General features: G+C 43.5%; 1 protein-coding gene across 2 annotated transcripts in view; it reads right to left on the reverse strand.

The window, feature by feature from the left end:
- The window catches only part of FOXK2 (forkhead box K2), a 389,544-nt gene that overhangs the window by 165,681 nt on the left and 211,638 nt on the right, over positions 1 to 12,225 (reverse strand). For both annotated transcript variants that reach the window (XM_078654718.1, XM_078654719.1), the window contains exon 5: positions 2,227 to 2,420. In XM_078654718.1, the coding sequence (XP_078510844.1) occupies positions 2,227 to 2,420 (194 nt within the window). The remainder of the gene's footprint in view (positions 1 to 2,226; positions 2,421 to 12,225) is intronic.

Here is a 12,225-nt window from a genome sequence, read left to right on the forward strand (position 1 = left end):
GACCTTCGCTGGCCTTTGGTCCCAAGGACTGAAACTGTAAGTCTGATACCCGTTTAACCAAATTGTTTTCCTCCAGAACACTGAACTGCTCAGAAATAGTTTTAAGTGCTGAATTTTGAAAGTGAAAAGTATTTAGTTTTAAAAGCGTACTTAAATAACTGAAAAGATCTTGATCTTAAAACACAAACAAAGCTTATTTGTCTAAAATTGGTTTGGATCTCCTTTTTGAGTAGTGTGCCATTATTGGTCAATGCTGTGCAATAAATGACTTGCACTCCCCTGTGTTATGCCTAAGGCTGCTCGCCCACACTACCACTAATAGAGCACTATGGGTTTTATATTGAGCCCTGTACACTTTTGGGAACCCCTGAACGCTGTGCACGGTATAACCACCTAGAAGAATACCATATACAGAGCCAGCTTCCTACAACATGCTTTTCCATGTCCACCTGAGTGAGTGTCTTCTTTGTAGATTTGTTTAGATATTTTTGCCGGCTGGCGCTCCACCCATCAAGGGTTCCTGGTCTAGTCTTTCTTCAAGCAGAGTTGTGATATATACACACACACTTGCTTATTTTTATTACAGTGATGCGCACAAATGTACATAATATAGAATAAATAAACAAAAACATTACATGCTCAAGAGGGATCCTTGAAATTTATCTTTAAGACACTCTTCCTATATCTCCAGTGGTTAGATACCCTTTACTGTAGAAGATGGTTAGACATACTCTTGCGCGAATGCAGAAGTAGTGATAAATGGTGCAACAAGCAAGGAACGCAGCCTGAACAGTACATGTAGAAGGCCCGCAATCAATTACTTTTCTGGGAAACATCCCATTTGAGTGTGTTTTTCACTATGCTCTGCCTTGGCAGACCAAACCAACTTCTTCTAGAATCCACCAACAGCCCCAGAAAGTAAAAAATATGAGTTGGACCTTACGGAAATTCTTGATACTCGCTGCAAAAAGAAGTAAATGAGAAAGGAACACCACCAAGACTGTGTGCTTTCATTGGTGTCTGTAGCTGAGCTGCAACATTGAGTGAATTAATTTTAGTAGTAGGAATCATTAAATGCATTATTCAAGCATGTTAAATAGACAAAATATGATTATTCCAATTTGACCTCTTTAGCACTGGGAAAGCTCCCGTAAGGTGAACTTTGCATGACAAACGTCACCAGATCATTGGTCTACAAGTTCCGCATCAAAAATGCACTGTTGCTTTTTAATAAAAACACCCATGGTTTAAAACTGGTCTACCATAATTAATGACCAGCTATTGATTGCAGCCTGCCCATTTCACTGTGGACTACAATACCACAGACCTTAAACGATCTGAAACCCACCAAGAGTGCCATGCATCTGTGCAATGCCTTCTTACTAGGTTACCTTCATCCACCTCTGCCACCCCATCAGCTGGGAGACGTTTCATGAATTCACCATCCATTGTGCAAAGATGTAGCATTCGTTCTGAACATAAGCCCACTCCTTGAGATTGTTCTCAAAGTTAAAGGCTAAATGGACATCTAGGTTTTATTATACATCTAGTAGGTGATAAATGCACATCGTAGCGAAATTGAGTGACAGCTCCAGCCATTAACGAGAAGGAGAGAGTGCGAAAGAAGTAAAACAGCAGCAGCCGATCAGTAAAGGTTGATCGGATGCTGTCTGGAAGACACCAGTCGAAGGTTTTTGGTGAAATGGGAAATGAGAAAGTGCTTAAATGATGTGAATGGCAAATACACATGGAAAAGGAATCAGTGAAAAAGTATACAGCCCGATTGGTGTGAGTGGGGGTGGTTGAGAATGTATTCATTGAAAAATTAAATGGCGAAGGTGGGGGGGGGGACAGGTGGCACGAGGGAAGGATTAAAGTTAGGAGATGGACAAGGGCACAATGGGTGGAAGGTAGGGGAAGCAAATTAACACTTGGGAAGTTAGGCAGGAGGGTGAGCACATTAGGCCCCCAAGGGGATGGGAGCAAGACCATAGAGGGCACAGACATATAACAAGAATATGGGCCAAGGGATGGAAAACTGAGAATAGCTATAGGAAGGGAGAACATGTAAATGTCCATACATACATAGTGAAGGAAAACATGTAAGCACAAATGGAAGGGAGCCCTTCGAAATTGCTCCATTAATTATGCATTACATTTTACTTTGCAATTTCTAATCCTTTCATTCACTGCACCAATTACTTAGGAGGTTGATGTTACTCTTACCGAGAAGAAAGGGGTCCGATAGGTGTTCTAAAGCATGGTACACCCCTTGGCCTTCTTTTTCTAAAAGCTTGCTCTATTAGCTTGCTTTCGGAGGCAGGGTCTATCCTCCAGAACGAACCTTTGCCTGGTTCTTCCTGAGACCGTGGTACTTTGATGAAGTATCGATTTAAGGAGAGATTGTGGCGTATTGAATTCTATGGGGGAAAAATTGCAAACATTTTGTGAACAAAAAGACAAGATATCCAGTTAATAGTCTTCCATATATCTCAATATACAATGAAATAACAGAGCCAAACCAAAGTAATTGTTAAAACAAAGTAATTGCATATAATTTATTGGGAATCCTTTGCCCTCGACTTGTAGTACTAACGAATACTGCCATATTAAATTCTAGAAATTATGAAAGGGAGATAGAGGGGACTATATTGTAAGATAGAGAGTGCTATGTTATGTAGAGAGACTGCACTGGCATACACATGTTCCTGGCACAACCTCCCACTAACGTCTTCTGCAATGTCTCACAATTGTTTTCCCCGTTCTTGACACCCCATGTCAGGAACACAGACCGGAACTACAGACTTTTTTTTAATAATCCGCTTTATTGCCAATATACAGGAACAATGCAATCTAGTACTTACGAATCCGTTCCTGAAACAAGCTAGAAAAACATTTGATCCCTTCACAGTCTGCAGTTACCTCCCGGCATTTCCTATTCTGTGAGCAATGCATAGCAATTCAGTGCTGATATCAGCAGAAGTATCTCACCGGACTACCGTCTCCATCCCGGACCAAAGCACACCTCATACTCATATTACAATTTTGAGCACCATATATGGGTTACACTACAACCATTCACCTCTTCATGTCAAGAATTCAACCTGCTTAAAGGAGCAGGAAGGAGGTTCGGGCTAAGTACCGTTCGTTGAACTAGAAAAAAGGTAACTTGAAGAATAGACTGCATGTATCCATTAGCAAACAGTACCATCCTAGCCACATGGGTCAAAATGTATTAACTTATCATGCGACCCCGATGGTAGTTCTTTTATACTATGGTGGGGGTTTAATGATCTCTTTCTGGCAGAGAAAACTACTAGAAAGTCAAGTTAGACATGAGGTGACTTGTTGTACAGAACGAAATGGTTATTTACCAGTAGTTCTGCAGCTTGAGGAGTTTTCTGGATTCACATGGTGTGCATTATTCAGCCATCTAGCGGTTGGGTCAGGAATTGTCTTGTTTCCTTTTTTTCGTGGGCGTCAACCACCTTTTGGTGCAAGACCGTTGGACCGCACCCCAGAAGTTGCTGTGTGTGGTAGCCATCTTCGGATTCTTTTTTTCCCCCTTCTTGTTGTGATTAAGGGTATTTATTTACTTTTCCTGATTTAAGTATATATGTTTTCCTTTAGATGATGATATTCCCACTGGTTTGCTTTCCTCATCTCTGGGGGAGGCAGGTAGGTCGCATGTAAATCCAGAAAAAACATTTTGTTTTGCAGTTATCAATCCTTTTATGGATTCACATACTGTGCGCATTAGATCATGTACCGGTTTCCCCCTCCTTGTGATGCTAGGAGTCAAATCTGGAAGAATTTGGGAACACGTGTTGAAGTTTGTTTCTGTCCCACCTGTGCTTTTTTTGTCATTTGTATATCCAAACAATAATGCTTGGCCAAAGTATGTAGGAAAGCCTATGTACCGGCAAGCACATATAGTGTCAATTGGAACATTTGCTATAAAGGCTAGGGTTGCAGTCTTTTTTCTTGTTGAATGCACTCTGGGATGTGAACTTAACGTTTTTCCCGGTGAGTAGCAGCATATTTGAATTGCCTCTACAGTCCAGCATGCAATTGTTTCTTTTGTAATGGGTGAACCTTTGCTGGACTATGCGTAAGAGCTGAACAATTGATTCTCCTTACGGAATTGTTTAGTCTCCTGTAGATAATATAGTAACGCTCTTCTTAAATCAAGGGTATATAGGCTTCTTTCCAGTTACGTTTGTGTGTTTTTCAAGAAAACTTCGAACTGAATGCTTGGATTCATGTGAAATTTGCTAACCACCTTAGGTAGGAACTGGGAATTAGTTCTTAGAACTATCTTGACTTTGTAGATTTGCATGTATGATTCCTCAATAGTTAATGCTTGTAGTTCACTCACCCCCTGTAGTGACACAATCGCTATTAAGAAGGCAGCTTTTATTGTGAAATGCCTAAGTTCTGCTTTGTGCATTGGTTTAAAAGGCTCTGTTATAAGCTGTGTCAGTACAGAGTTAAACTCCACAAAAGGGACCGGAGCCTTCCTTGGAGGTGCAATTCTTTTGGAACCTTCTAGGAATCTGTTGACAAGTGGTGATGTGAAAAAGCTTTTACATGATGCTCCCCTAGTGTATGGTACAATTGCCGCCAGGTGCACCATAAGGCTTGAATAGTGAATTACACTGTCTAGCAAGTGGGTAAGATATATTATCACGGTTTCCTGTGTAGATATTGAATCTAGGGTATTGTTATCTTTACACCAAGTGGCTTATCCACTTATCTGTGCAGCATTTTCCTGTGGTTGGTTTTCTTGCCTTCTTTAGTATTTCCATTGTTCTTTGTGGTAAATGTAGATATCCTGGTACCAGGCTCCGAGGCAGAGTGTTGATGGTTCCGGGTGGAATACTTGACCATTTGTATTGCAAGGTATTTTTCTTCCTTGAATTTGATCATCTGTCCCATGGACAGTTAGAGTAGGCTTGAGTACCAAGTTTGTCTCGCCCATTGAGGGGCTGTGAGGATTAAACTTGTTCCTTTTCGCCTGGCCTTCTCCAGTACCTTGTGCAGTAGAGAAATCGGGGAAACGGCGTTAGCAAATGTCCCTGACCAATTTAGTGACAGGGCATTCCCTTCTGATAGGTGGTGTTGAAACCTGGGCATTTCCTGTTCTCCCCTGTTGTGAATAGGTCTATTGTTGGTGTCCCCTAGAGCCTGAATATTTTTTCTATGCTTCTCTGCTTTATTTCCCATTTGTGGGAGCTGCTTTTCTGCCTGCTGAGCCGATCTGCTTCAGTGTTGTCTTTCCCCGGTAGATGGATTCTTTGCAGACTGAGCCTCTTTGGTATAACTCCTTGCCATATCTCTTGAGCTAGTTTGCTTAGGATGAATGCTTTTGTTCCTCCTTGTTTGTTCAGGTAAAACATTGTTGTATTGTCTGTCTGGATCAATAATGTCCTTCCTACAATGTGGGCTTGAGAGGCTTTTAGTTCTAGAAGCACGGTCTTCATCTCCAAGAACTTGATGTGTTTTATGGAGTCCGAGTTGTTCCATTGAGCACGCATTTTTAAGTTTCCTGTATGCGCTCCCCATGGTTTGTGAGATGCATCTGTTGTGATGGTCACTGAGGAAGTAGTTGTTTTGAAAGGTCTGCCTAGTGTTATACTCTTGGATGTCCACCATTGTGTCTCCTTCTGTACCTTTTCTGCTACAACCACTAGATCTTCCCAACTCCCGGGGGTTTGTGACCAGTTGTTGCATAGCCTTTCTTGTAGAGGACGCACATGCAGACGTGCATGGGTAATATGAGAATGCATGATGTCATCATGCCCATTAGTTTCATAAACACCCTCACTGTCAGACTGTCCCCTCTGTTAGAGGCGAGTGTGCTCCTTGATTGCTTGAAACCTCCTTTGGGTTGGGTACACCCGTGCCACCTTGGAATTCAGTCTTGCCCGTTGGAACATTTTTTGGTTTTTCCTGGTTTGGCGATTTCTTGAGGTTTTTGGAGGAACCCAGCCTTTGCAGAATTGGGATTACCTTCTGAATGGGTCTGTGGCATTTTTGTTTCGAGTTTACCTTTACCAACCAGTCGTCTAGATAAGGATAGACGTGGATTCCCTTCCTTCCTAGGAATGCTGCCACTGCTGCTAAAAGGGTAGAAATAACTTCAAGGGATTCCGATTATAGAGTTTAGATATTTTTGATGATTTTAATCTAAGACCCACATAAATGGCAGTCTGTAAATAAATTCAACAGTTGTTGTTAATGAATTAATTTGATATAGTCACACTATGTGATCCAAACATAGAAAATAAAAAAAGAATTACACAGGTGTATGTAAAAAGTTATATTTTATACGTATTGTAAATCATAAATAGGGTACTGAAAGTATATCAACAGGAATACAAGAAGTGCATATATTAGACATCAAACAACTTCATTGTAACCGTTATGAACGCTTTTCTTCTGTATTGCAGTTTGATATTTTAATTCCAGGAAGAAAGAGCGTAGGTCGACGTTTCGGTCTCTATAAATAAAATGCCGAGACCATCTTCAGGACAGAAAGGATATACAAGAAGACCCCTGTACAGTATGTAGCGGTTGGTTGTCCAATTAATGAGACAGGTGTCCAACAGGTCCTTAAACGAATTTCCAGACAGGACTGTCGGATAATTTTGGATGATTGTCATCCTTAACAGTTAGATCACGAGGCAGAATTCTGAAATAACTTTTAACAGAATCGTCTGATTTCTCCACTTTGTACCAAAAGCTTTAGACCTGCAGAGAATTTAAGCGTGTCCGTCAGGTTTCTTTAGTTCAACCGGCACTTGTAACTCCTTTTTAGTTAGAGGGACGGTCTTGGGCACCACCAGCTTCAATAAAGTAAGCCACTGCCGCTAGGCATAAATAATCCCAAAGCAAGAGTAGTTATGGTTAGGAACTGCAGCGCAAATGTTAGTCTTGTACGGTAATAGTTGTAGTCACTCACACTGTAATGGCCAGACTACTCAACAACCATAAATACAATTGAGCAGACAAAAACAAGTGTAATATATAACGTGTTCTCTTTTTTCTCCTCCTTTCACAAATATACTTTTCTCCAAGGCCAAACTAACATCGGAGCCATAGTATTAAGTCTCAAAACAATTCTTTTTTATTCTTCAGAACATCAATGTAACAATCTGGCCAACACGTTTCGTCCTCTGAAAGGACTTGGTCAGGGTTTATGTATTTATTTGCAGAGATATCACATCAAAGTCTAAGTGGGAGGGAATTGGTTCTCCCAGAGGTTCTTGGATACCTCTTATTGCTCCTATTTTATCGTAGAACAATATTTGAAGGCCTTATGTTAATAAGCAGCTTAATATCCACACCCCATTATGTTCTGTAAGCTCAGACCGAGTAGCACGACGTGCCACCACCCCCAAGTACCTTCTTCTGCAAAGATAACCATAAACCCTGATTAAATCCTTTGAGAGGACTCTTGAGGCACTCACTTGTGTGTGTGTTTCACTCCCACTAGACACTTCGTGAAAATTCTTGGTGCTTATTGTATTCCAAAAGGTAAGACTCCGAATTGGTAGTGTGTGTCTTTAAGCATGCATCAGTGGTAATTCTTGTGTCCTCGAGTCAATGGTATGTGTAGATAGGCATCTTTTAAGTCTAAATTTGTTATGTAGTTCTCTTTTTGTAGGAGTGGGATTACCTCTTGTAGAGTTGCCATCTTGAAATGCTGTGTGTGAATGAATCGGTTTATGAATCTGAGTTCTAAAATTGGTCTCAATTTAAGATCTTGCTTTGGTACCAAGAAATAAGGGGAATAGATTCCTTAGTTGTGCTCCCTTGTTGGTATCTTCTCTATTGCTTGTTTTTGTAAGAGCTCCTCTATCACTTCCCTGAATTTCAAAAGTTCTGTTTTTTTTAATCTTTTTCTTCTTTGAGTGGTTTGTTGGTGGTATGCTTGTTCGTTCCATACAATAGCCGTGGTGCACCACGTTCAAAACCAAATTGTCTGCGGTGATACTGTCCCACTGTGGTGAGACTATTCTGCCTCCCACTGGTATTGGGTGGGTGCCCTTTTTTGCGTCCATGTCACTTGGAGCCTGCCCTTCCCCTCCAGGAGATTGTCCTCTGGCTCTTCCTCTACCACGAAAAGGCTGCCTCATCAGTTACCAGGATTGGTTTCTGGACTGCTGGCTTGATTGCTGACTGCTCCCTTGTATCTGCTGTTGTCCTACAGAAAGAAAGCGTTCCTGAGGGTTTTCGGAGGTTGCTTTCTCCCCTTCTGAAGGTACCTCTGTATTGTAGAGCACCCCTTGCTTTTGCGGTTTCATTGTCCTTTTTGATTTATTCTAAGGACTCATCCACCTCGTGGCTAAACAAATGTCTCCGGTGAAAGGCTTATTAATTATAGTTCTTTGTACTTCTTATTTAAAGCCTGAAATCCTGAGCCGGGCATGTCTTCTGAGTGTAGTACCTGTGCACATTTGACAGCTGGCTTTATTGGCTGCATCTAAGGCTGACTGAAGACAGATATTTGAGATGTTCTTCACCTCTTGAACAATAGATTTTGCCCTCATTTTGTCATCTTCAGGGAGTTTATTCATTATTTCCTCAATATCGTCCCATTGTAGGTGACGATATCTGTTGAGGAGGGCATCTGAATTGGGGATATGCCATTGTGTTGCTGCCGCTCTCTCTCCATCTTCCTCCCCACCATATCTAGCCTTCAACTTTCCCTTTCGGGGGCGGACTTGTGGAAGAATGAAAAATGCTCCTTCTCCTTGTTGTGGTGACAATGATGGAATCTGCCACTGTGTTCCCCTGTATATAGCTGGGGTCTTTTGAGGAGGGTCTGTACTTTTTCTTTTACCCTTGATGTGACTCCTTTGGTTGATGTTGGCTCCTTAAAGGCCTCTTTTCCTTGGTCCAGTATACCTGGTAGCATTGGAAGGTATTTGGCTACCTTTTGTCGATGGCATCAATGTCTCTAGGAGGACCTCAAAAGTGTTGACTGCTTTTTTGACCAGGCTGTTATGAAAGGCAATGCCATCTAGTGTCAAAGCTTTTGAGAGGTGGGTACAAACCTCCTCTTCTGGATTCTGTGTCAAGGTCATCACATTCTTCCTCGAAACTCCCTGTTGCATACTGTTCTGGGATGTCGAGCTCTTCTTCGACCTCCTCCTCGTGAGGTTGGGGGGTTGCCAGTACCTCGGGGCATTCTCTTCCTCATCAGCATCCAAAGTCATGTAAGGTTTTGTTGGAATTCTGTATTCCTTTAGTGTCTCATCGAACTCCCTTTATCGTTGAAGGAGCGCCACCATTTCGAACTCTAACCGTCTCTTTTTTAACACAGAGGGCCCTTTCAACAGCTTTCATCGGGGATATCCAAATGCTTTGGTTTCGATTTCGAGCCCTTACTATATCTTTGGGTAGGTATTTTATCCTTTTCAGTCGAATCCGATCAACATTTTCCAAATGTCTCCTCAAGCTGTGCCTCTTGCATTTGATCAGTCAAATACTGAATGTGCTTCAACTCCACAGTTGTTTTTCTTAGAGTAGGTCTTTCAACAGTGTCCACTTTGGAAGCTATACTAGTTCTATAGGATGAAAATATCTTAGTTTTTCAACATGATTTTCTAAGCCCAGACACTGGTTAAATAATGCAGCAGCATGTAAATCCAAAAGAATAATTTATTTATTTTTAGTAATGCTCCTTCTCGTAGATATTCTAACTGCAGATTTCCCATCTTTAGAATACTCCCCAGGTATCAGAATTGATTTGGATGTTTTTACAACGGAGCTCCTTTGTGCCACTAAGTGGCGTTGTGCGACTCCTCATTGCCCTAGTTCTGCACGATACTTTCTGTAGAAGAGCAGAATATTAGCATCACCCCTGCATACCAATGGAAGTTTTTTGCTCGAGACTTTCCGCACCCCAGGATGCAGAGCACAAACCAAATCTCAGAGTCAGTTTATAGATCTGTAATTTGGGTCTGTCTTAGGTACCCGCACCCAAAAGACACCTCCAATCAGCACAGCTCTCGCACGCCACCGTCCCACAGATCAACAAGACCAGAACGGGAGGAAAGTCCTTCTCCTACCTCACAGCCAAAGCCTGGAACACCTTCCCCCTCCACTTCCAGCAATCTCCCACATTGCCCAAGTTCAGAAAGGACCTCAAGACCTGTGGCTCTTCGGATAACCCCAGCACTTAACGGGGCCTGTACCCCCTGCCCCCCAGAGCCTTGAGACGCTCAGGGGTGAGTAGGTGCACTTTACCAACCCTGACTGATTGTTAGAGATAGGAAAAAGTAGGCACCTTGCATTAAAGGGAGGCAGGAGTAAAGTGAAGAATCTGCAGTTAGACAAGTTCCTGTGAGTGGTAGCCATGTTCAGATTCTTTTTTCCACCGTTGGGTCTTGAAGCAAGGCAAGAGGCTCAGAATATTGGGAGAAAATAACCGATTTTTTGTATTTTAGGCAAAAAAAGAATGACAAATTAAAAGGTATTGGAGAAGGAAAGGGACCACCATACACGAAGCCTGTCGGGGACCCCATGAAAATGAACAGTGTTACGTGTAAGTACTTGTTCTTCTGATGGATACCTATAACCGCAGATTCCACACCTTTAGAATAGATCCTAAAGCAGTAACTCTTAAAGGTGGAAACCTGTGAAGTGGGCTCACAGCAAGAAGTCCTGCATCACCAAACGGACAAAAACCCATTCCCATCAGACTTAACTGTCAAGGCAGTGGTGCTTCGTGAACGCGTGCACAGACGCCCATGTCAGGAAGCGACACAGACAAGGGGTGGGCGTAAGCGACACAGACAAGGGGTGGGCGTAAGCGACACAGACAAGGGGTGGGCGTAAGCGACACAGACAAGGGGTGGGCGTAAGCGACACAGACAAGGGGTGGGCGTAAGCGACTCAGACAAGGGGTGGGCGTAAGCGACTCAGACAAGGGGTGGGCGTAAGCGACACAGACAAGGGGTGGGCGTAAGCGACACAGACAAGGGGTGGGCGTAAGCGACACAGACAAGGGGTGGGCGTAAGCGACACAGACAAGGGGTGGGCGTAAGCGACACAGACAAGGGGTGGGCGTAAGCGACAGACAAGGGGTGGGAGTAAGCGACAGACAAGGGGTGGGAGTAAGCGACAGACAAGGGGTGGGAGTAAGCGACAGACAAGGGGTGGGAGTAAGCGACAGACAAGGGGTGGGAGTAAGCGACAGACAAGGGGTGGGAGTAAGCGGCAGACAAGGGGTGGGAGTAAGCGACAGACAAGGGGTGGGAGTAAGCGACAGACAAGGGGTGGGAGTAAGCGACAGACAAGGGGTGGGAGTAAGCGACAGACAAGGGGTGGGAGTAAGCGACAGACATGGGGTGGGAGTAAGCGACAGACATGGGGTGGGAGTAAGCGACAGACATGGGGTGGGAGTAAGCGACAGACAAGGGGTGGGAGGAAGCAACACAGACAAGGGGTGGGAGGAAGCAACACAGACAAGGGGTGGGAGGAAGCAACACAGACAAGGGGTGGGTGGGAGGAAGCAACACAGACAAGGGGTGGGTGGGAGGGAGGAAGCAACACAGACAAGGGGTGGGTGGGAGGGAGGAAGCAACACAGACAAGGGGTGGGTGGGAGGGAGGAAGCAACACAGACAAGGGGTGGGTGGGAGGGAGGAAGCAACACAGACAAGGGGTGGGTGGGAGGGAGGAAGCAACACAGACAAGGGGTGGGTGGGAGGGAGGAAGCAACACATACAAGGGGTGGTTGGAAGTGACAAAGGCAACTGTAGAAGCAATGCCAACAACAGGAAGAAGAAAGAAAAATAGTACCTCAATCACAGAGCACTGGAAGGACACTAATCAAAATGAAACAATCAGTACTTGGTCCATGCTGCACACGAAAGAAGAGGAAGTGAAACTGGTATACGCTAGTCAATTAGGAGGCAGCAAATTAGAGTGACAATGAAGCCAATGACCCGCAAGCAATGGGCGGGCTCCAAGCCCCTTTCAGTAAACAGAAAGCCTTGCAAGTGACAGCACATGAGCGCTGTTTCAGGCGAGACCTAAAAAGGAGAAACACCAAGTCAAGTAAATCCCTGCTTCCATCAGGCAGAAGAAAAAGGAACTGGCTTTAAAAAGATGGCCGGCCCGAGATAATACTTTCTTTGTTATTTAGAATGTTTTTCCTGGTTTGACTGAGGGCAATAAAAAAAACTAATCATCAAGTTTTAAGTTGGAGAAG

This window comes from Lissotriton helveticus, chromosome 7 (genome assembly GCF_964261635.1).
Source record: "Lissotriton helveticus chromosome 7, aLisHel1.1, whole genome shotgun sequence".
NCBI classification, from domain to species: domain Eukaryota; kingdom Metazoa; phylum Chordata; class Amphibia; order Caudata; family Salamandridae; genus Lissotriton; species Lissotriton helveticus.